Raw genomic sequence first — 26,601 nt, forward strand, 5'->3', positions numbered from 1 at the left:
ATGGGAAGAGTGATAACGTTTCCTCCTCTCATTTCAGGCTTCCCCAAGCTTCCTCCCCAAGATTATAGAATATGATCACCCACAAAGATAGACCAGAAAATTGGATGCTCCTTTAAACCATTTTCAGATGACTCTACACATCTCATCTTTTAAAAATTTTCCCTGTAAGCAATAAAAAAACCCAAAACACATGTGATGCTAATTTCTAACTATGGAGATCTTAAAAAATATAATTAAGAAAATGGTATCTCTACAGTTGTAAATTACACTGATTAATTTTTTAAATTCTTTTTGTTCTGTCCCAAATTTAAATTGGGTCAGCTGTACACTACACATCTGCCCTGCCATGATATTAGAGAATTAAATGTTATTCACTGCCACAACCTAATTATAGAGATCATTAGGCCATAGTCTATCGGAACGGTTATGAGCTGTTAATGGCTCATGATTGCTCCCAGGGATGTGAAGAAGCCTTGTCTTTCAAAGTTGAGGATGATTGAATTAGTTTAATATCAAGTAGAATAATCTGGTCTATATTTCCTTCCTTATAATCAAACTTCCCCTGAAACTGAGCTGTGTGTGGCACTCTGCTTGTCTGCATACGCACATTTGCATTAGAAGAAAAGCCTTTCATGTCATTGATAAAAATCCCCAAGTATATACTGCTAGCTTTCTAGGTATGAAATCTGTTTAATCCTAGCTTCAAACCCTTCAGATCATAATTCTATAGTGAATAATGCTGGGCAAATTACCTATTAGAGCAATATTTTGTGAAATGTTGAATTTATGGACAATATATTTTCCAAACATAGCGCTTTAATTTTCCCTAGTGCTTATACAATGCCATAGAAAAGACTCTGTTCGTGATCCCTTAGTTCTCTCAGGAAAAAAAGGAAAGAAAAGTAATTTCCCTTGTAATGAAATGGAAGAATAGCTCCTTGAGAACAGTAAGTGGGCTGTGAAAGGGCCTCTCTGCACTGAGCTGAAGGAGGTACTAACACAGAATTCAGTGGGCTATTTCCCTCTTGTGCTGCAATTTAAAAGAAGCAACACGAAAAGAAGGAATGAGCTCCTTTTACAGTTGAGAGAATGTAATTTACACATTAAGAATTTATTGCCTATAACATTTGGGAAACTTTTGGAGTTAATACTCAGAAAGTGGTATTATGTCCCTACCTGGAATGGTTAAAGGAAGAGGAAGGTTTCCAAAGCCAGGAGAAAGCCCTATAACAATTCTTAAACTTGCTCAAGCTACATGATCTTATAATAGTATAGTCACTAAGCATTCAGTCAATTCCAATTTCACTCACTAGGTTACCAGAAAGTCAATGATTTAGATTCAGTCAAGATTTCTATGTTCTTTTTTCTTTTATATTTTGACTCCAATAAGAACATTCTTTCTATAGTTTTATGTGAGGCATATCATACCTGTCCCAGCCTGTAACCAGTATTGTCTTCTTAAGAACCAGGATCTGTGAAATATCCACAACTCCCTCTTTTCCAACATTTAGTGTATGGTGACAATATCCATTGAAATCCCACACCTTTAAGAGAAAAATTAAAATCACCTTTGAGACAAGAAAATGTCTTCTTCAATGAAAATGTCTTCTTCAGTGTAATAAGATTATTCTAAATGTTTGTGTTTCCATTCTGGACTAGGGTTGATTCACTTAGAATATGTAATAATTCAAGAAAATCCCCTCACTATTGAAATTTAGCCATTATATGCATTACTCTATGAGTAATACTACCAGTTTAGTCTATACATGTTTGATTCAAAGGCTAACAAATTGGTGGGTATTTTTAAGGGGGTGGCAAGTTAAAATCATGAAGAGCCCCATTCGGGAGTTTGTTGAAATCCTGCTTCTCACTCTAAGTACTAGCGTGTCTCTCTAAAATTCCTAATTTATGACCAGGAACATTACTCCTCAGGGGTGTTTGTAATTTAAAACATCTAATACAGAGCCTGAAACACAGTGATCATTGTACCAAGTTTTCCATCGTCTGCCCACAAAACATCTTTTTGATAGCAGGTGCTAGAACTCAGTCCTATGGAGGCACAGGCAATTCTAGATTACCCCACTCGGGCATTGGTGAGGACCTAGACCCAATAGGTGTGCTTTAAGAGAGAATGTCATTAGGTCCCCAGCAGTTAAAACTATGCCTTGCTATGAGACATTGTTGGTACATCATGTACAAAGGGCAAGCTGGCATTCTGTCAAACTTAAAATGCATATAATCTTTGACTCAAAAATTCAACTTTTAGAAAGTCATTACACAGAGACACTCAAATGTGTGAAATGGCCTAATTTGGAGAATATTCTTGAAACATTGTTTATAAAAACTAAAGATTTGAATCCATTTACTGGTTAGCTAATAAGAGACTGAGCATCAGAATATGGAATATCTATACAGTGACATATAATGGAGCCATTAAGAAGAATGAGTCACCTCCATGTGTCCAAGCTCAGCCAAAACTAAACCAGCTGTGGAATCTTAAGCAAGTCGCTTTATCTTTTGGGCTTCAGTTTTCTCAGCTGTAAAACTGAGATAATAAAAGCAACAACCATAGTGTGTGTGTGTGTGTGTGTGTGTGTGTGTGTGTGTGTGTGTGTGTGTGTGTGTGTGTGTGTGTGTGTGTGTGTGTGTGTGTGTGTGTGTGTGTGTCAAGTGCTAGGAAAGTTTCTGGTTCATAGTAAGCATGAAATAAATGTTAGCTAACATTATGACTATTGTTGGTATTCATATGAATCAATGTCCAAGACAGGAAAACACAAAATACAGAACAGCATGGACAGTGAGCTGCCGTTGAGAAAGAAGTGGTGCTCAGAGGCTAGAAGCATGCCTAAGAAACTGGAAACAGTGGCAGGCACAGTATGGAGCTGGAAACAAGGTGAAAGATTTTTTGACTTTATATTTATTTTATATTTTTAATTTTATTATATGCATGATTAATTATTCAAAACATTAATTAATTAAAAAACAGACACTTCAAAACCCTGGGAAACAGGGTAATACTTTTAAATCTTTGATTACAAAGGTATTGGTTTTAGGTGCTGAATGATAAATGAGATTGGAAAATGTCATTCATTCTTGTTTCTTCATAAATACAACCACCGTAGCTCAACCCTGATTTATGTGTCCTATGTAGAGGTTACCAAATTTCAGAATTCTGTTGTGCTATTGTGATAAAGATAAATGTACCTTCAAAAGCTGAGATTATACTAGTAAATTCACATTAGCTTCTAAGATGTCAAAGCTTGAGCTGAGCCAGAGCAGTGCACATCTTCTCACCCATGTCGCTCTGTTTTCTTCTACCCATAGCTCCTAACCAAGCCCACCTACAATAATACCACACTTAGGTATTGTAAGGATGTGACTCCCCCAGAATCCACCTCATCCCTTAGCTGGGACCATTTTAGCAACCATTTATAAGTCCGCCCTGCTCTGGATTGTTACTTCCCCTGACAGGAGTAAAGGGAAACTAATCCACTTCCCTTCTTTTTCAGTTCTGCCTCATTCCCCACGACTAGTAGTGGGGACACTTGCTTGCTCCTTTTGATAAGCCTCTGCCTAATACTCCACTTTCAGTTATTCTTTTTTTATTCCACCTTGACTATTAGGATTGGGATTATTCCATTACCCTCACACCTCTTACCAGTCAGTCCTTCCATGAATGAGTCTATTTTGCTTAAATCCAATCTCCCAGTCTATATGTCATCCATTAACCTTCCTAGAGGTTAATTAAATTCTGCTGATTCCCAGAGATTTTCACTGTAACATGCCATAGCACCTCCTTCCCACTGGCCATTAGCAGCCTGCAATCCTCCTTCAAACTTGCCTCCACTTTCCATGATATGACACCTACATATCCAGATAGCGTCCCTTACCCTGGATGCATCAGACATCCTATCATGGAAGGTACATCTAATTAACACTCTCATGACTCCAGATATGAAAGTTTGCAAGCCACTTAAAGCTTATTCAGAAAAGTACCCTCTGTTGCCTCGGAGTGTCACAAGTCATCTCCTATCAAACTCTGTCACTGCTCTCAGAGCCCAGGGAAGCAGGGAAGATTCACTGATGGACGTGATTTCAGATTGTATCTAACTTGGCATAAATATTTGATCATTTTTTTGCAAAGTAAAATAGTATCATCTTTCTCCCAGAAGAAATTAATAATGGTTGCAAGATAAAGACAAGCCCCAAAGCAGAATATCGTGTGAGTATAAGATAAATAATAAATAAGATTATGATTGTTCTTCCCCCTTTCTTCACCACCTCACCTTCACATAAAAATAAAAATTACAAAATGGGGTGATTCTAACATATTAATTTTCTGGAAACGTTGCATCTATGCCATGTTGAAAAGTTTGCCCTGATTTCTCATTTTATAAATCGAGGAAAAGGAAACTAGAGACATTAGCTGAAGCACATGGAAATTATTCAGGCCTCTTATTCCCCAAAGTAGTCCTCTATCCAGAGCACTGGGAAAAGCTTTCTGAAATAAGAAAGCCAAGTTGTGCTTTCATTCTAAATAATTTATTCAGAAAAACCATTTATTCATTTTTCCACAGAATTTTATTTTCCTAACAGCTTTGTTATTAGATGGCTTGGGTTTTTTAGCTCTTCTTACCTTGTCTCATCTCTCTTCTTGCAAGGCCAAAAAAAGCACAAATAAATATAGTCGAAACTGTGTTTCCTCTCACAGTATTCTGGCCCCCTCTTGTCTGGTAAGAACTGTGTTCCTACCTTAACAGTTCCATCTGTGCTGCCAGTCAAAAGCCGTGTCTCATTTGCATCAAGGGCCATAGTGCTGATTTCTGCATTTCCATGACAACCAGTAAATTGTTTGATTTTCTGCCCAGTGTCTATCATCCAGAAGCAAACTGTTGACCCCACATCAGAGCTGATTACCTAAGAGAAAATAACATTGTAACGAAATTAAATATAGTCCCAGAATCTATCATTATTATTCCAATAAAACTATCGAACCTGTGCATTTTCTGTACTGGGATCCCCTAACAGTAAAAGACATTTTTGTAATGTATTTTCTTTCTTTTTGTTGAGCTGATAACATTTTAATCTCTAGGCCAGAACTGAGGTAATAAGGTCATGATTCTCTTTATGAGAAAAGATAGGAATCTACTTCCCTTATCCACCATTCAGCTTAGTGTCTAGAATCCATTCTGAAATCGAATCCTCCTGAAAATAAACTTACAAATCTTTTGCATTTAAATGAGACAGTTGATTTTAGTAGTCATGGTGATCTGACACTATTTACTATATGAAAAGACACATTTTATTGTATATCAGTTTCCATTTGGCATTCAGAAAAGAAAGCACTACTGCCATTATGGGGAAAAGTTAATTTCAACAAATTGCTAGAGCTATTGCTTTCAATGCTATTAGTCCCTTTCTTCTTCCTTTCGCAAGGTACTGTGTATATTTTTACAGCCAAACACTATTATTGATAGGTCACTAAAAAGAAAGAACACAGGAAGGTTAAATATAAATCTGCATCTACACTCCCAAGAGAAAGGCAACAAAATAAATGCTAGTCAGGATAGAATTATATATAGTAACCCAACAGTGTGAAATCTTATAGTGGCAGGCAGACCACTAATTTCAGCTCTAAGCATTTAAGCACCCTTTAGTTTAAGAGATTTATAAAACCTGCTCACCAACAGGACTTCAGGTCCCAAAGAATGAAAAAAAAAAAGAATCACTAACCATACAAATGTATAGATAAAAAGTTGCCTGAAGCAACATCTACTCTGAGAAAATGTAAAGTATGTCTTTATCTGCTTAAGTATTGATTACCACTGTATAAATGTAAATTTATTAAAAATATGTTAAATTTGAGTGTTACATTTTCATAATTAAATGGGCTAAAGTTTTCCGACTGTATAAGGCCTGGATAGCAGTTGGCCATGATGCACACTTGCATTCATTCATTCTAGGGCACGTACTGAGTGGGTGTTCACTGTGCAGCCCCATGACAGAAGTGGGTTCACTGATGAATCCCTGCCCTCAAGGGGTCTGTAGTCTAAGGTTGACCATGAAAATCCCCTGGGGAACTTTATAAACCATGACTGCATACCATGCCACAGACTCTGATTTAATTGGACCAAGGAGGGGCATTTTTAATTTATTTATTTACTTTCTGTATTTCTCCATTGATTTTTAGAGAGTGAAAGGGAGGGGGAGAGACAGAGAGAGAGAAACATCAATGTGAGAGAGACACATCCACCGGAATCAAACCCGGGACCCTTCAGTCCACAGGCCAACACTCTATCCACTGAGCCAAACTGCCTAGGGCAAGGAGGGGCATTTTTTATAGAGCTTCCCACATTACTTACGTGTGCAATCTGGATTAAGAACAACTTGTCTAGATGGAGAAACAGACAAGAAACAGAAAATGTCAAGTAATGTTACATGTTCAGAGGTATCATCCTGGGTGCTGTGGGGCACAGAAGGAACCCAAAATCCACTCACTGGGGTGGGAGGTAGGGAATAAAAGGTGAGGATGATCAATCCGGATTAAAGATAGGTATTTATTGAGTGCCAAGTGCTTTACGTTCACTATCTCATTTCAGCTTTACAAAAACCCAAAAAAATAAAAATCGTTACCACCCTCATTTACCAGTGATAAAATTGAGATTCTAAGTAGCTAGATACTAGTCCCAAGCTTATAGAATGACGTTTGAAGGCTGCCCATGGCAGACACATCACAAGGCCTTCCTCTAGTCCAGCATTGCATTCCAGATAGCTAAGAGCATGCATAGAAAGAGAACTTGGAGAATATTCCAAGCATGACAAAAACAATGGAAATGTCATGCAACCAGGGTACAGGTGACAGGATAAATGATGGAGTATCGGGTGAGGAAGCAGTCTGGTGGTGGATATTTGAAATCCCTAATAAGCTATGCCAGAGAATAATGAATAATGTGTGTAAAGTTCTTTTTACTCAGAAACAGTCTACAGCTTTCATTGGACTGTCACTAGGGTGTATGATTCAAAATAAAATAAAGAACAATTTCTTTGTTCTTAATAAGGAGGAGAGTCATACAGCATATTTTGTTGGTTGGTTTGTGAAGATACCTTTGGCGACAGTGTGGAGAACAAACAGGAGGTTGCTGTAATAGCCCAGGTAAGATATGCTCACCAAAGACAGTTCTGGAGATAAATGGAGAAGAGGAAGTGGGGGAAAAGGCCACTAATTAGCAACATTTATACCCCAGCAAGGAAATGATCATGAGCATATAATCTCTCATAGCCTTTTTTTCTGAAATTACAACTCAGAATCAAATAATTTCTCAAATGATGTAATACTACTTTTCAAATTTTTTTTTTTACTCCAGAGAGGGAGAGAGAAGATAAAAACATCAATGATGAGAGAGAATCATTGATCGGCTGCCTCCTACAGGGGATCGAGCCTGCAACCCAGGCATGTGCCTGACCGTAAATCAAACCATGACCACCTGGTTCATATGTTGATTCTCAACCATTGAGCTACACTGGGCAGGCAGCAATACTATTTTGATACACATTTTCTCTTAGTGAAGTCAAAGGTAGCTTATATATTTAATTACCTTTGTGAAATGATAGTGTAATTCCTAGGACAAATGACCTGGATCTTTGAAATAGTGTGACCGAGCACTTTCAGGATCATTCCAAGAAACTGACTGTATTTCTGTTTGCTTTTGTTTGTGCAATATATGTCGTGGTTAAGACCCCTGAGCCTGGAGCCAGGGTGACTCAGGTTGAATGTCAGTTGTCTGACGTTGGCTCATTACTCAATCTTTCTAAGCTCTAGCTTCCTCACCTATAAACTAGAGAGAATCATAGTAACTACCTCAAACTGTATTTAAGAGATATAAATAAGCTATTTACAAAACACAGAACAGGTCATACAATAAATAAGCATAAAAATTAGCTAGTGTTACTATTCCAATTAAAGCTTTAGTTGTCTGACCTTTAATTTGGGCGAATATCACTTTTTATATCCAAATCAATAACAAAATATTTAATATCTTGCTTTCTTCCAACCATAACAGGGAATATAGACAATTACAATTTTAGAAACCTGATTTGTAGATATACATTAAGGTTTCAAATTATACACTACTTCTGAATTTTTCTCATACTGTAATTGCTTAGAAATTTGGATTGTGTTCATTGAAGACAAAACCATGAGAAAATTTGAAAAGTGGTATTTTAAGAAAAAGTTAAAGGTTGTGAAGAATGTTATTATTTCTATTTAAAAAGCAATTATTGAGCACCTATTACCTACTAACAGTTTTGTCCTAAAAGTTGGGCATTCCCTGGCAGAAATTAAAAGATCAAATTAAAATAAGTTCATATTCAGAGAAAACACTTGCTTACTTGTTTAAGACTAGCTCCAGCCACATTACAAAGCATCTAATCATCCACCCACCTCCTTCATTTAATGTAGACATTCAATCAAGAATTAATAAAATCACTTTTTGCTGCTTTGCATTCTCCCTCCTTTGCCCACCTGCCTGAACTCCAACATACTATTCATCAGTTTTCAGCACTTTCTTGTGCTCATTTAACAATTCCTCATGAAATCTGAATCAATAAGGAGAACAATATATAGTCGGTCAAATTTAATTTTATGGCAATCTGTCTTAAGGAGCAGGCTTCTCAAAAACAATGCGTTGAAAAACAACGACTGACTATGTCACAACATACAACCACTATAACCAACATCTACCGTCTATGACAATGTCAGAAAACAAGAACAACAAGCAGGTGAAAAGGCTTGCAGAGTTTAGTGAGAGACGAGTGCATTTAACATCACTTGGCAGATGAAGGAAGTGGTTTGACTGCAGGATGGAGGGCACTTTATCTTTAGCAAGCTGTTTCGATTGGTCGGAAAGCCCAGGAAAAGGGATTGGCACCACATTCATATGTCACGTTCTGATGACATCAAATCTCTTTAAGTTTTCACTTTATTCCTGGCTGCTGCTCATCAGCCCATGCGGGCCAGACCCTGGGGGTTGCAGAGCAGAAATAGGCCTATTTCTATAACTACACTGCAGTGCATTGTGCCTCGTGAGCAAATCCTTGTTCTGATGGGAGCACGTGCCACCTTCTGTACCTGAGTTAACAACTGTTTAGGAATGTACAGGTCTTTTCATCTCTCTCATTGAGGCTGTCACAGCCAATCAGCCAATACTAAGAGATGTGACATTGTATTCACGTCCCCTAATTGTCTTCTTGCTTTTCTAACAACAGTCAGCATTTTAGCTCTTTTTTCAGATACATCCCAAGTCCTAGGTCTAAGCAAGAGCAATCAAAAATTACAGCAGGGGATGTTGCTGGCTACCATGGGATCAGGACATTTGATTTAATTGCTCTTTTCTTTCTTTCTTTTTTTTTAGTCAGTGCTGTTTACTATAGTCCCATAATATAAAGTAGGTCTTATCCTTTATTTCTGTTTTGCATCAAATCTCTGAAGTTACATCTCAGTAAGTAGCGAGGCGAGGAGAATGATAATATCTCTGAATACTGATACAAAGGATTTGAATATTTTAAGGCAGTGATTCTCCATTTATAAATCTTATTTATTAGATATCACCTCTCCTTAGATTAATTTGTAATTGATTCCTTAAATTTATGGAACACCTTATAATAGGAGAGACACAGGATGGAGGCATTGGAAATATATCAGTGAAAAATTTCTGCCCTTCTATCTAGTGCGAGAAGGGGGGAGAGATGCAACCAGATTAGAAAATATTAAAGAAATTTACACACACACACACACACACACACACACACGAAGCATTATGAAAACATATAACTGAGGAGTGGGTAGAGACCATTGGGAGTTGGTGCAAAATCAGGGTGTCTTAGAAGGACTCATTTGAGGAAAGACATGGCTGAGGTGAAGGAGGAAGCTATGAAGATACCTGAGTGAAGAGGAAAGGAAAGGAAAAGGAACGGCAATGCAAAGGCCCTGAGGCGCAGTGTCCTTGGCTTGTTCAAGGACTGGCAAGCAAGGCTGACAAGGCTTCAGCAGTGTGAGGGGAAGGGCCAGGGGCCACGTGCGCCCACCTGTGGTCATTGTACAGGCATTCTAAACACTGCCAAGGTCACCCGGCACCCACAGACACCAGGGGACAAAGTTAGAGAAATATCATTTCCCCTTTTTTGATTAGTAATTATTTATCTTTTGCTCTTTGTGTCTTGATACACAATATCCTTTCATCCTTTACAGAACATCTATAAGGGAGGTATTATAATCCCCACTTTCTAGATTTAAAAAAAAATAAACGGTTGCTTAGATAAATTAAATAACTTGCTCAATGTAAAGCACTGGGCACTCAGTCTCTAAAATCCCACCACTTCTCACATTGTAAAGAAATAGCTAAGAAAAAAAAACTACTTCATAAAACAGCTGAGACAACATAACAAATGAGGGCACAGGGCAAATTGCTGCCGCCCATATCGGAAAGATCTAGGCAAATAAAGTCACCCCTTACCACAGCAAAACTCATGAACTGAAAACTCTCGGGCAGCAATGCCAAGATAGGGAAATGGGAACTGCCATTGACAAATTGCTGCAGGCTCCAAGTGGACAAGTCTGAGAGTTAAAAGTTCCTGCGGGAGCCAGTCATAGGGGAACCCCATAATTTTATGTTTTCTTTTGAGGACATTGACCAGGGTTCTCCCTTAAATATTGAAGAAAAAAAATCCCCTCATACTCCAGGCAAGGGCAGGCGAAAGTATTTTGAAATACATCAGAGCACTCCATTCATCTTAACAAGGTCTGTCCTCAGGAGAAACTATTTAACCAGACCCTAACCTAGGGTTTACCAGAGGCTAACTGACCTGGGGAAGGGCAGTACCAAAGTCTCGCTGCCTCTCGCCTTCCTGTTCTATTCAAGGGGGAGGAGGGACAATCGAGAAGCATGTGTGAAGGTCACAGTCCAGAGGCACAGGCTCACTGAAGGTCTGAGACCTCGTCATTGCACACCTCACCGCCACATTGCTAAAGGCCTATTTACAGAAGTTGCTTTTACTCAGTATATCATGTCCAACTATGAAAAAAATACAAAACATACTAAATGGCGAGAAACACAGTCTGAGGATACAGAGCAAACATCAGATTCAGACAGGGCAGGGATGTTTGAATTCTCAGATCATGAAATTAAAAATAACTTTTCTGAATATGCTAAGAGCTCTAATGGGTAAAAATAGACAGCACTGATTCTAAACAGGTTTATACAGAGAAGCCAAAGACCCAGATGAGCCAACACAATACATTTCAGGATCAGAACAAAATCAGAAGACTGACACTGCCCAACCTCGTAACTTACTGTAAAGCTGCAATAATCAAGGCAGTGTGGTATCAGCAAAAGAATAGTCAATAGATCACTGAAACAGAATAGAGAGAAACCAAAAATAGACCCACATGAATATAATGAACTGATCTTTGACAAAGAAGCAAAGGCAATACGATGGAGAACAGTCAGTCTTTTCAATAAATGGTGCTGAAACTACTGGAACTTCACTTGTTAAAAAATGAATCTAGAAAGACTGTATCGCCTTCATGAACTCTAACTCAGAATGGATCACAGACCTACATACAAAACAAAACAAACCAAACCCTACAAAACTCAAAGCAGATAATATAGGAGAAAATGTAAAGGACCTTTGGTTTTGCAATGACTTTTTAGATAAAACACCAAGGGTATAGTCTATGAATTAAATAATTTATAAACTGAATTTCATTCAATTTAAAAATCTCTGCTCTGCAACACACACTGTCCAGAGGATGAAAAGATGAGGCACAGACTTAAAGGAAATATTCTTAAAAGACACATTCTTCAGGTACTGTTATCCCAAATTTACACAGAACTCAAAATTCAACAATGAGAAAACAAAGAACCTATTTTTAAAATGGGCCAAAGACCTGAACAGATGTCACCAATGAAGATAAACAATTGTCAAATAACGTAAAAAGATGCTCCACATTGTATGTGGTCAGGGACGTGCATAGTGAAACAATAATGTGATACTACACCATAGAATGACAAGAATCTGGAACACTGACAACACCAAATGCTGACAAGGCTGTGGAGCAACGAAGAACATTCCTTCACTGCTGATGGGAAAGCAAATTGATGCAACCACTTTAAAAAGCAATGGGCATTTTTTTACAAAACTAAACACGCTCTTATCATTCAATTCGGCAATTGGGCTCCTTGATATTTACCCCAAAGAGTTGAAAACTTATGTGCACAAAAAGCCTGCACACAGATGTTTAGCAGCTTTATTCATAATTGCCATGCTCGCAGGTGAATGAATAATCGGTGGCATATCCATACAATGAAATATTATTCAGTGTTAAAAATAGCTTTCGAGCCATTAAAATGTGTAGTGAAAATGTTAATGCAAATTATTGAGTGACAGAAGCCAATCTTAAAAGGCTACATACTTAAAAGATTCCAACTACATGACATTCTGAAAAAGGCAAAACTATGTAGACAGTAAAAATCTCAGTGGTTGCCAGCGTTTAGGGAAGGAGGGTGGGAAGACAAGGTGGAGCATAGATTTTTAGGGCAGTGAAATGACTCTATATGATGTTATAATGGTAGACACATGTTATTATACATGTATCTAAACTCACAGAATGTATAACACCAGGCGTGAACCCTGATGTATACTGTGGTTACATTTGGTGATAAGGATGGGTCAATACACGTTCATCAGTTGTAACAAATGTGGAGAATGTGGATAACAGGGGAGAGTGTGCGTGAGGGAGGACAGAGGAATCGGGACATTTCTGTACCTTCTCAATTTTGCTGTGAACCTAAAAGTGCTCTTTAAAAAAAGGAATAAGGTCTTTAAAAAAGCTGAGACTGTGAGGATGAGATAGGCTGAGGACAGGGTCCTCTTCTATCCTGCTGATAGATTTAATGCAGCTTTTTGGTGAACATTTATCAATATCTATCAAGGTTTCTGACATAAATAGTTTCTGACCAGTTCTAGGAATTAATCGCACAGATATACCCTCACTTGTGCTAAAATTTATATGCTCAAGGTTAAAACTACTACATTACTTGAAATAGAAAAATATCAGAATTACCATCAATGCCTATAAGAACTGATTAATGAAAAGTTTGGTAGACCCATGTAGTAGAGTAGCATAGAGCTGTGAAAAAGAAAGAGCATGCTCTCTAGGTAATGTGATGAAATGATCTTTGAGCTGTAGCATTAGGTGAAAAATTAATGTACAGAGCAATGTTTCTGTGCATATAATATGCTACCATTTGTGTAAACAGCATTTAAAATACTATGTTCTTAAAATTAATAATCACATATATATTTAAAAAAATTTTTAAACCTCACCTGATGATAGATTTTTAGTGAGAGAGAAAGGGAGAAGGTGGGGTGGGGGAGAGAGCTAGAAACATCGATGTGAGAGAAACACAATGATTGGTTGCCTCCCTCAGGCATCCTGATCGGGGCCAGGGATCAAACCTGCAATCAAGTTACATGCCCCCTGACTGGGAATAGAAACCAGAGACCATTTGGTCCTCTGGCTGCTGCTCTAACCACTGAGCAACCAGCCAGAGGCTATATATATAAGCCCTTGTAGGGGCCTCATTGAAGTCATAGAACTGGCTGCCTCCTAGAAGGGAAACTGGGAAACTGGGTAGGTAGACAACAGGGATGAGAGGAAACTTTGACGGTATATCCTATTGTTCTGATGAGTTTTGTAACACTGAAATGTGTTCTTCCTTCCACGCTAATCACATTTAATTAACGTGGGTGTGTATGTATGTGCATGTGTGTGTATGCTTTGGTGTAACCTTAAGACTAGGGTACTTACTTCACATGTCTCCAGCTAGTGATTAGGCCTCATAGGCTCAGGATTGACATGAAACCAAGTAAAGCCTTAAGCCGGCTAGTGAAGAAAAGCCAAGCTAACAGAGTGGGGGTCACTTGGAGCCCAGCTAGAAGGCAGGCAGAGAGAAAGTTTCCATTAGTGTTCATCCACTTCTGTTCCAAAGAGAAACGCATCGATCTTGCCCTAAATACAAGCACCACAGAGGTCTAATGTCTTGTAAGATGGAGATAAATTTCCCTTACGTTTGTCAGCCTCCCTTTTCTCACATTTTATAATTACCAAGGGAGCTACAAATTGAATTGTTTAGATTCTCAAAAATCTCAATTCCCCAAAATAATGGTGCATAGAAAAGAGGACAGGAAAGGTACTGGCACCAAAAAATAACACCCAAGGGTCATTTTTCAGGAATGATGTTTCTTGTGATAGTGTGAGAGTTGTCTTCAAGAAACAGTATCAGTCCGGATGAGGTAAAGAAGGTCGAGTCTTCAAATTCCCAAATCCAACCTCCCGTGTTGGATTATGAAACCCATCCAGGGTCTCAGGAGGCCTGCTGGACGCAGCCAGCAGCATTGTCTGACAAGTTTCTTTATGTAACCATGGAGGTGATTAATATGTTTACTCTTGGAGACTGGCTAAAATGGTAAAATTATGGGAAACAATTTGTATACCAAATTATATACTGTGCATATCTTTTAAGCTAGAAAGTCATTCCTAAGATTTTACCCGAGAGAGATAAAGTCGTGAGTGTGGATATAGTTATGTACAAAAAAACAATCGTAATAGCGAAACTCTCATCAAGGCAAATGGATCAGTAAATGATGATACATATCTACAGTGGGATATGTACTGCCTTTTACAAATGATGAACTAGATCTACATTTGGGAACAGGGAAATACATTTCAACCTAATATAAAATAAAAAAGTAGGTTACAGAATATTTATGCAAAATAGTCTATGCACAGAGAGATATTTAGAACCTGATGATATTGAGCTTCTTATTTGAGCTTTGTTGCATTGTTCCAACACCTTATAATAAGCATGTAATGTTTTTTAAAAAAACAACACTATGTAATGTATCGTCGGTTAAAATTTGATGACACTTGAATGTCTAGCCTGACCCTAAGCGTGTCCTAGGTGCAAAACCAACTGAAACATTACCTATTTTACAGAAACACATTAGCCCACATCATTAGGATGAGAGCCACCGTGATAACTCTGAAACTTTATCTATTCCTGTTTATAGCTACAAATACAGTTTTAATGGTTCCTAAAATCCTTGGGTGTTTTTCTTAAAGCTTCATTTAAGAGCTCACTGCAAAAACAGTGTTTTAGAACTACCTCCAGGATACTGAGTGACTTTGATGCTTTTAAAATTGCACATTCCAGAGACTCCCTCACACTGTCCCAACTTGTTCTGCCGCCAGCTGTGAGGGCAATCTTCGCAGGGTGTGACAAAGCACGAGGCTCTCTGTAAGAGGCTTTGCATGGCTCACCATCCCTTCCTTAGATTAGGGATGCCAGGGTGCCAAAAGTCAGGAAGATAAAGAAAAGTCACAGAAATGTGCCAAGTTGCTTGTATAGAGGGATTAAGTTAGGTCTCCACCGGAGTCAAATAGAATTAAGTAACACTAACATGTCAGCTCTATGCTGAAATGACAACAGAAAAAAGGTTTCCCATTAATTTCAGACAAACGGAAAATCCTCAAAAGAGGCTTGAAACCAGAAAACCAAAGATCAAGGGTCAGTGGACTGAAAAAGCATGGGTTCCTTTTGAACTTGGGATGAGAAATGGCAATAATTTAGCAACTGAGCATCCATTCGGTGCTCAGAAGAATGTTAGGCGTTCTTGGAAAATACAGAAGTGGAAGACAAGGATCTTTCCCTTATACCAAAAACATAGGAGGAGAGAAAAATGAGAGTTGAGCTAAGTGTTTAACTAGAAAGAACTCCAGATGTGACCAGTGCTCTGAGAGGGGTGAGATAAGCATGGCCAGGGCTGTCCCTGGAGACTCAGGGAGCCGAGAGGACCCCTATACCTGAATGTTTATGAGCGGGAATGGCAATGGCTGAGAATGGATAGGACAACTTCCTCCCCTCAAGGGATGTTCCTGAAGATAAGCAGGGTAGAGACAAAGCCCAATCCATCTACTAACTCTTCTTAACATCTGCTTTCACATGATGCCTGGTTAAATAAAGATGAACGAAGACGGAGATGTTAACAAGCAAAAGAGCTGTGATAAAGCTTCAAAGCTCCACCTGAGAGGTATGGGGGAGCTTGCAGGGCTGGCTGCTGGGAGGAAGGAACTGCTTCCGAAAGGAGGCCATGCCCAGAGATGCAGGAGAGATACGTGCTGCTACTGTTACGTCTGTGACCCACAAGCGCGTGCGCGCACACACACACACACACACATTTTCAAAAATGAATAAACTGAAGCTTAGACATGATAAGTAATCTGCCCAACATTTGAACTCTGATTTCTCTAACCCAAAGTGTCTCAAAACTTGTGGTCTTGAGGTCCCTTTATACTCTTAAAATTATTGAAGAATTCAAATAACTTTTATTTATATGGAAGAAATAGATAGATAGATGATGATAGACAAATAGATAGATAATTTACATTAGAGATTTACACTAAGAATTTATTAAAACACAATAATAAGAAGCACACATTCCTTTGGACATCACAGCAATGATATCATCGCTCCTCACGTAGCTTCTAGAAAACTCCTCTATACACTAATGACACAATGAGAATAAAAAGCAAAAAACAAGTTACATGATTAAAATAGTTTTGATCTCCCAGATTCCCTGAAAGGAACTGAGTCCTCTGGGGTCCGGGATCACGCTGAGAGTTAGTGTTTTAACCCCAGGTTTAAGCAATAATTTTCTCCAAGACCAGACTGTGGGATGGCCTGTGAATGACCTTCACCACCTGGCTCTCAGCTTCCTTTACTGCGTCAAGGCCAACATCTGCCAAGCGCTCCCCACTGGCCACGCCAGCATGAGCCCCTCCCCGTAAATGCAGTGAGTGCTCAAGCCGCTGGGCAGGTGCTCGCGTTGTGTTTCTGTCTGGAACTACTTCCTTCTCCGCTTAAAGATTCCACTCTGGCTTCAGGGCTCTGCTGAATGCCACCTCCCCAGCCCCGGGCGGAACTGATCACTTTCCATGGGTAGCTCCTACCTCTACTTCATTACCCTCAGATTCCACTCTGGCTTCAGGGCTCTGCTGAATGCCACCTCCCCAGCCCCGGGCGGAACTGATCACTTTCCATGGGTAGCTCCTACCTCTACTTCATTACCCTCAGATTCCACTCTGGCTTCAGGGCTCTGCTGAATGCCACCTCCCCAGCCCCGGGCGGAACTGATCACTTTCCATGGGTAGCTCCTACCTCTACTTCATTACCCTCAGCTCCACTCTTGCCTTGTGAGTTGGACGTGGCTGCTTTCCCATTTTTATTCCACAATCCTGCGTGAGGACCTACCGAGCAGTGAGCACCAGGAAGACACCCTGGACCTGCCCTTAAAGACTGGAGTCTTGCCCTAGCTGGTTTGGCTCAGTGGCTAGAGCCTCCGCCTGTGGACTGAAGGGTCCTGAGTTCATTCCAGTCAAGGGCACATGCCTGGGTTGGGGGCTCGATCCCCAGAAGGGGGCGTGCAGAGGCAGCCAATCAACGATTCTCTCTCATCATTGATGTTTCTATCTCTCTCTCCCTTCCTCTCTGAAATAAATAGAGTCTCCCTCAGTCCTGGCTCCTAGTATTTCTTCAAAACTGTTTTATTTGCTTTGTCTAATTACTCTGAAGTGACAAATATCACTGGTTTATGGGACTGTGGGTGATATTGTTTTGTTTCTCTTGACTACCAATACATTTTCATAATTAAAAAATGGAATACAGCACAAAAGTGTTTCTTTATAGCTTAGCAGCTAATAGAAAGCACTTATGTATGTGGTGCACAGCTCTATGTGCTTTATATATGTATCAATGCTTTTAATTATTTATGCTATTAACAGTGAAAATAAAGAGGTGTGCACACGAAATTGTACAGTGATTCTCCCTACATCATATACCACATGCGCATATTCTATCCTTGCCTAAAACTCGCATCTATTTGTTATCGTGGCTTTATCTCCTGTCCCAAGTAGAAAATTCCAGAACTCCTTTGGGTCCCATTTCCTGAATTCCTCAGGGAATACGGCTCATCTTATGGCCAGGCAATGCAGGATCTTAGCATCTAAGCACAAGCCTCGCGGTTTAACTTTGCAGATCTCAATTAGCATAATGTTCTCCTGGAAACAAATGCATCGCTCAGCGGCCGCTGGGGAGCCGAATTAACCGGTTGCCTTCATAAAGTTCAGTAAAACATTTACGGGGGAACATTTCCCCCAGATGGAATTCAAAATGGATTGTCGCGTAAGGGATTTTTATCTCCTAGAATAACCAGGAAACAGAATGTTTGAAGTAGTGACATGACACACTGCTCATTACTAACAAAGAGCTTTCCGCCCCCTGCACAAGATCTGAACTGCTCCTGTCTGCCTGACTGCAGAGGCTTCTGCGGAGGGAAGGAAAGAATGAGCTGGAGTTCTGGTTTAATTGGCCCAAAGCTGGCTACTGGGCTCCTGCTGGGCTGTTACAATAGGGTCTGAAGTGATCCTGGTGGGAGATGGGTGCCCGCTCCCTCCCCAATACCCCCAGGCTTGCCCCTCCTGCCCACTGAGAAGGCTCTGCCCAGGGGAGCGGGCTTGGTCATTGACATGCAGGTAGCACTCCCATGAGAAAGGCTGCAGAGCCATTAAAGTGGTGGGGAGACAAACAACACTCAGGCTGCATAGCAAGTGGCACCGCATTTAACTGAATCATTTTATTATGAACACACTCCGGGCTGCCACTGCGAGCCTCTGGTGCAAAATACGCCGGCAAAATGGATCCCTGCTAATTACATTGCATGCATATTTCAGAGCTTTCCATGGGGATACAGGAAGATGGTGTTCATAAAGGAAAATTCTCCAGCCAGGTTTACCTGCGTTTGCCATCGGGGCCCAAGCCAGCAGGTAACAAAGGTAAGTTCGATCCTGTAACGTTGTGTTTGTGTGAGCTGGAATAGTGTCATTCCTTATAATTTTGTCAGTGCTGCTGTGGTCACTGGCTGAAAATGGAATCATCTTCAAATCCACCTGCACACACAGTGTTGCAGAAAAGCACATGCCTATTCAATTCCTTGCCACGTTCTTTTGTTTTTGTTTTTTCTCTATTCGTCCTCAGTGACCTTGGATGGAATTAAGGAAATAGCCTCTGGATATGGAGCTATGTTGGGAGGGTGAAAGAACAACATCCTTACCTGCCTCAAGCCTGAATGGTAGAGAACCCACGTGACGGCGCTCTTGTGGCTTTTCACCCTCTTGCTGGCTTCCCGTTCCATGGCCAACAGTGCCAGCTGGTGATTACATGAGATGAAAAGTCGACCGTGGGCTTCATCAAAGTGGAAGAGGCATCTGAAGTCCTGGCTTTGGGGGAAAGAGCACATTATCCTCTGGATGGACAGCTGGTGCTGAATATCCCAGAGTCTCAAAACCTGGATGGAAGGTGATAAAGTCATAGGAAAAAGTCAAGAACAATTCTACTTCTTGAGCCACATTTTTTCCTGCTTCATCCTTGACCGCAGGGGGTTGTTCTCTCCAGAGTGTTATAGTTGATCACACTTCTGTCATAGCACATGTTGTTCTTCCCTCATCCATGTAAATTCTCCATCAGCTGCAATCATCTCCTCTAGGGAAGGGGTTGTGTGTTGTCCTGGTCCCTGGAGGGTGCCTGGTATTTAGCAGGTGAGTGTGGTAGGCAGAGATGTCCCTCAGAATGACCCTCAGGGATGTCCCATTCTTATCCCTGGAATGTGTGACGATGCTATCTAACACGGGGAAAGGGGATTTCGCAGATGTGATCAATCAAGGACATGGAGATGGAGAGCTTATCCTGATGACTTGGGTGAGTCCAATACAATCACAGGGAGACCCCAGTGATGGAATGTAATGAGGACTCAGCCTACTGCTGCTGGCTTTGAAGGTGGGGGAGGGGAGCCCCCAGCCAAGGAAGCTGGAAATGGCAATGAAGCATTCTCCCCGCTCCCCCCGGGGCCTCCAGAAAGGACAACCCTGCTAACATCTTGATTTTAGCCCCGTGAGACCCATGCTGGAATTCTAACTTATAGAACAGAAAATAATTTTGTATTGTTTCAAGCCAAGTTTGAGGTGATTTGTCACAGTAGCAATAGAAAATTAATCTCTCTCTCTCTCTCTCTCTCTCTCTCTCTCTCTCTTTTAAATGACATTGAAATGTGGGGTTCTGGTTGCAGACTTCTTCTAATGAGTCCTTGTCTGACAAAAGATGATGGATAAATTCGTGGACTAACAGCTTTCTTTAATAAAAACCTGGAAGTTTATTGGAAGCATATACAAGCTCCATCTGGGCAGGGATGTCCCCAAAAGGGACCCCTGGGAAGGGGCACCCAAAAGGAAAAAGTCTGCTCTCTCTCTAATGGAAAAAAATCTAAATCCAAAAATCTAAAATCTGTCTCGTGTCTCATTGTCTCTGGTTTATATATGCTGTAGTTTTTTGTCTGACTCTGACCCTTTCTAATTGGACCCTTCCTCAATTTAGGACCCCTCATTGGTCACTCTGCTACATAGTATCCGTTTCAAAGCTCAAAGCCCACATGGTGCCCCACCCTCTCCCCTTATCTTGCAACATTCCTCTACCAGCGGTTCTCAACCTGTGGGTCTCGACCCCTTTGGGGTGGAACAACTCTTTCACAGGGGTCGCCTAAGATAAGCATTTTTGTGTCTCCCCCCAAAAATGTCCCCATATATGCATTCCTCTTCCATGGACCCTTTTTTATTCTTAAAACTCCCTGTCCTGTCTCTAAAATTCCTTTCAGGTCCTTTCAATATCAAGTTCAAATAATCCATAAATATTAGATTCTTACTCAAGCACAGTCATAACACAAAGATAATGTGCAGATAGAATAAGACTAACACAGGAAAAAATGAAAAACAGAGATTAGCTTTGCAGGTACAAGTGTTGCCACTATGAGTTGTGGTGAGAACAAATACAGGCAAGTAACTCGGGTAGGGTCCCTAGGCCTGGCCAGCAATCAGGGCCTATTGGGGTTTTCCTTCCTCCAGCTGTTGGCAGCTGGCCCTGCCCCCGCTGCTGCCACTGTTTGCCCCTGCTCCCCTGCCCCGAGTGGCCTCCCTATGCAGGAGACAGGCATGGGGTGTGATCACTTGGCTGGCCTGGGCTTCTCTCGTCAAGGTGATCGCTGTGCAGAGGGTGACCTGGGCCTCCCTCTTTGGGGCAGTCAATCGTAGAGCCCCCCCATCAATCATCCCACAGAGGGTGGCCTGGGCTTCCCTCTATGGGGCGATCGTGGGGCAATGTCAGGGCCCCACCAACCAATCGCATTGCACCCGCCTTGGCTGGTCTGGCGCTAGTGCGTGTCATAGCATGGTTATCCGGAAGGTCATCCAGACGATCATTCTGCTGTTCGGTCATTTGATCGATTTGCATATTATGCTTTAATTATTATAGATTTATTTTATCATTTTTCATTGTGTAAATATTAGAACCTGAGAATGAAGAAGGTTCTTCCAAATAACACTTTTATCCAATGGGAAGATTACCATCTATAAAAAATGGTCTCTGGCTTGCCTGGCATGGCTGTGGTTGAGCATCAACCTATGAACCAGGAGGTCACAGTTCAATTCCAGGTCAGGGCACACGCCCAGGTTGTGGGCTTGATCCCCAGTGTGGGGTGTGCAGGAGGCAGCTAATCAATCATTATCATCATTGATGTCTCTATCTCCCACTCCCTCTCTGAAATCAATAAAAATATTTTTAAATAAATAAATAAAATGGTCTCTATTTAAATAAGTGTTTATTATTCTATAAAGAAGGCAGTCTTGTAGTTCTTAACCTATTTTAAATTGTAAACTCCTTTAAAAAAATCTGTTGAAAATAACAGTTGGACCCCTCCCCCTAAAATGCATATATCCATGAAAGGACACAACTGTCCATGTCACTTTGGGAGTACATGGATACACACACCTCTCATACAGATCCCAGGAATCACAGGATAGGAATTTCTGCAGTAATTACTAAATATGTTCACCAAAGACGTCCTCTTCCAGCTCCTGATTCTAGCCTGTCCTCTTTTCTCCCATCTGCATAAACCTCTTCTTCTGCCTCTTATCTGGGTTAAATGATCCCAGTTCCTTCAACCACCACATTATCAGTTTTCACAACCCACTCCACCCTGGCAGCCTCTCCATTCTCTCTTTGTCTTTGTTCCACTTTCTCTCCAGGGGAGGATGGTCATCCAGACTCTTTTTACTTTTAAAAACCAAAGTAGGATATGGCGATGGTATAAAATCCAATGGCACTGACAGACTTTTTTCCCAGCCCAGGCCTCTCAACCTCAAGTAACACTCCTCTGAGACAGCCTTCTTTATCTTTTGGGGGGTCTGGTTTTCTCCATGACACCAAGTAATGACAGTATGCGTATGTGTGTGCGTGTATAGGTAGCATATTCGCATCACTCACATATCTAATGACTCTCTCCCCTGAAAAAAGAGGTGTTATTAACATTCCTTTTCTCTCTTTCTCTTCCCATTTCTCTCAATCTAAACATTTTATTCTTCAATCCTATTGGTTATCATAATTTAAAAAATTTACTTAGACATTAATACACTATAGATTTAAAACTACCTCTTGATTCACAGATACATAAGATGAACACCTTAGGATCCTCAAGAATTCCTTTTAAGCAATGTGCTCAGAATTGAGTTAATATTGCAGGCTCCTCTGACCCCCCTTACAGTTACTATGACTTCTCTAAAGCAGCCTATTTTTTTCATTAGCTGATTAAGCTACTCCATCATGCATTTCACTTACCTTAAGATCCTAATCAAGTAAAATGCTAGATTTTATTATGATGAACAAATAATCAAATGAGATGTCTACCATCCTATCTTCAAAAATCTGGTATCTTAAGCTAAAAATAGCATTTGTCCTAGTCTTGATTCAGAGTTACAATGTGGCAATATAATTTGGATCATCATTCAATTATATTGATAATTTCTTCTTTAATTTGTTCACATATCCCATGGGACCTAGTAGAGGTTAAATAAATATATTATTTAAATTTATTGAAGGTTGTAGCTCACCTAATAACTATATTTTTATATAGCACTCCCATAAAAAAAAAGAACTTGCCTCACTTCTACATGGTTATTCAACTAATTACAGATCTCATACACTCTACAATGATATTTATGAGAATTTTTTAAATATCTTGCAGAAATAATTATGCTTGAGGTATACAGTAACCCCTCCATCTACCAACACTTATAACAAACTTAAACAGACCTAATCAATTCTTAAACATCATTGCCACTTCTTCCTCTGAGAATATACAGGGTAGGACAAAAAAAGTAGGTTTATAACTGTTCATATTGAAAATAATATAATAATTAATAAGTAATAATACAAAAATAGACTCTTATGTTTTAGTTACTTGCAACTGTAAACCTACTTTTGTCCCACCCTGTATAAATATAAAGTAAGTTGGGTTTTCTTGGCAGGATTTTTTTTATTAAATAACTCATTCTGATTCTTAAAAATTACTAAATTATTTTTATTTAAAATATTCTGGTAGCTCTTCAGAAAATGTTTATCCTCAGAAATATAGATTCTACAAGAAGCAAGACTTGCAAATAGAGTTTAATGTGTCCTAAATATAACTAGAATTGATAAACTATTTTTAGAATGTTAAAGCCATAGGATTAGACATATCTAGGTCATTCTCAAACACTTATGTTACTTATGATAGTCTTGCCTTCATTGTCCAAAATTCTATCTTATTTAGTATGAACCCTGTTCTAAAATATAAAAATTAACTTCATGTCAGAATAATTATCTGAGGCATAGTTGAGTATAGAGTAACAATAACTCAACAGTATTAATGGACTGTAGTTCCCCCAGAATCATTTTCACTGTATTGTTCAAGTAATTTATATTGGCTTTTAATATTTTGTTGACATTTCGTCATATAAATTAAATAAAAATCTTAAATGGATGAGCAATAACCTCTCTAGTCTATGATGAGTTACTTCTTGGTATTAGAGATATTTTTATCAGATTGTGTATATTCATTAGTTTTTCTCAAAATAAATATTATTGTTTTGATTTCCCTTTAACTGGAGAACTCCCTCAATTAGTGATCCTACCAACACCACCTTGCCTTTACTTCTTTAATTTTTCTCTCTGCTGAGAATCAAAGCAACAGCATTGATAAGCTGCCATCAATGTATATAACAGTGATCCAGCATTTTCCTAGAAATCACCTCATGATATGTGACCCCCCATAAGTTTTCAACCACACTCAGTATCAGTGGTTCTTAATCTTGACATCAGAAACACCCAAAGTGCTTTAGAAATTGCCTATGCATGTGCCCTTTTCCCAGGCCAATTAAATTATAATCTCTGAGCATGGGAATCAGGCATTAGTATTTCTTTTTTAATTTCCTAAGTATTTCCTTTGTATTATACCTTAACTTCTCTACTTGGTTTTCAGGTCAATGCTAATCTCCTTGAATGAGAAACATTATTCTCAGCTTAATCAGTAATATTATGTGGCTTGGCTTTAAACCAGATAACTGTACTTCCCTTCCTTCTTAATTAGTCTATATCCTTTTAATCATGAAAAAAATCTTACATTCATGGAGTTTTATTAATCCAGTCCTTTGACAAAATGTCACTTAAATATCTAGTTAATGTTTGTGAATCTCTTCTTTTACATTCAAGTTGACTTTTGGAAAAGAATGAGGCTGTAGCTTAGAAAGGACAATATTTAATGTCAATTTCTATTCCAGATATCCTAAGGAAGTTTTCTTTATTCTTAGGAGTAAAAATAAATAAACTGACAAAGACCTAAGTTTAAAAATTACAATTAAATTGTGTGTGTTTTTAATATTTTTCACAAATTTTCAACTAAAATATACTATTTCTAGTTATAGCATGATAACTAAGAACTTGTGGTGTTTGTCCAGACTTACTAAGTGAAGTCCTGAAAATGCAATATTTGAAGTCTCTCTATTTCATCTCTATTTTATATTAGGAAGAATAAGTATTTAAGCTTATGATTTTATATCAAAGTAAAATTTAGCTATTCACAAAAGAATGATGACATTTTTTCTATTTAATCTTTATCTTTTTTCAACTATTACATGTTTAATAATGCAGGATTATGAAAGCAAATATTGTATTACTTATATGAACTAGAACTAGAAACCAGTTTATTGAGACTCTAGACACCCAGATCCTAGTTTTAAACTACTCAGGTTTCTCAACTTGGCTATGTGATGTTACCTCTCACCATTTACCAAACGGTCCCTGCCAGCTCTGAAGTTTTGCCAATTTAGTCTAAAATGTACTGAAATTGCCCAGCCCATTATCTAAAGATTCAAAAATAATAATAATTCTAACAAACTCAAGGAGGTGTGTCAGGAAAACTGGACTATAGAAACGGACATCACCATGTTCTTAGTCTTGTTCTGCTGAAGAACCCCTCCCTGCTCCCGGCCAGATGGGCAGAGTCATCTCACATAGGCTTAATGAGATTATCTATATAATAAAAGCCTAAGCGACCATTTCAACTGCATGACCAGAACGACCGGTAGCTATGATGCGCACTGACCACTAGAGGCAGATGCTCAATGCAGGAGCTGCCACAAAGGGGGAGTGCTCCTCAGCCAGAAGCCGGGCTCACTGCTGGCGAGTACAGCGGCAGTGGCAAGAGCCTCTCCCACCTCCACGGCAGCTCTAAGGAGCAGCAAGCCAAGCGGTAAGGAGCCACCAGCAGGTGGGCAATAAGGAGTAAGGGGTCCTGGACTGTGAGAGGGAACAGGCCAGGCTGAGGGACACCCACTACCCCAGTGCACGGATTTCATGCACCAGGCCTCTAGTAGGTTAATAAAAGGCATTCAAATACCTCTTGTGTCCAGGTCATTGTAAAGAACACCAGAGTATGAACCAAGTTTCCAGGGGTAATCCACAGAAATGGATAGCCTACGTGCAGATAATGGATAACAGGAAGTGAGAGCATTGGTTTTCCTGAATACACCTTTATGTATTAACAAGTCCATTTATTTAGAATTTGAGCCTTTGGATAATCCACAATAATCAGTGACTAGTTAAAGGCAATTTTGTTTGACATGATATATGCTGGAAAGATGCCTCAGCTAACATTTTATATTAAAGTCAAATAACAAATCTTCCTTCAAAAAAATATTTCCACTATTTTTCCAATACTGAAGTCAAATAAAATATTAATCACAAATTAAAATCTTCTCTTGTGCTATTCATTTTTAAATTGCAAGATGCCTCAGCTAACATTTTATCTTAAAGTCAAATAACAAATCTTCCTTTAAAAAAATATTTCCACTATTTTTCCAATACTAAAGTCAAATAAAATATTAATCACAAATTAAAAAATCTTCTCTTGTGCTATTCATTTTTAAATTGTTATCGTAACCATTATTCTTCTCTCTCTCTGTTTTCATTCTCTTTAACAAAAATGAGAGAAGACATACAGCTGTAGGACTCAGATTTTTATGATGTGTTTGTTTGTGGATTCTGACACTGACATTGAAAAACTCAA

At 39.4% G+C, this 26,601-nt stretch overlaps 1 protein-coding gene across 1 annotated transcript in view; it reads right to left on the reverse strand.

Moving 5' to 3' along the window:
• WDR49 (WD repeat domain 49) overlaps window positions 1-26,601 on the reverse strand; it is a 78,843-nt gene that overhangs the window by 26,815 nt on the left and 25,427 nt on the right. Inside the window, exons 6-8 of the mRNA XM_006774185.2 lie at window positions 19,228-19,461; window positions 4,753-4,917; window positions 1,429-1,544 (exon numbers count right to left, since the gene is read on the reverse strand). Coding sequence (XP_006774248.1) covers window positions 1,429-1,544; window positions 4,753-4,917; window positions 19,228-19,461 — 515 coding nt within the window. The remainder of the gene's footprint in view (window positions 1-1,428; window positions 1,545-4,752; window positions 4,918-19,227; window positions 19,462-26,601) is intronic.

The sequence above is a fragment of the Myotis davidii genome, unplaced genomic scaffold (assembly GCF_000327345.1).
Source record: "Myotis davidii unplaced genomic scaffold, ASM32734v1 scaffold1307, whole genome shotgun sequence".
In the NCBI taxonomy this organism is placed as follows: domain Eukaryota; kingdom Metazoa; phylum Chordata; class Mammalia; order Chiroptera; family Vespertilionidae; genus Myotis; species Myotis davidii.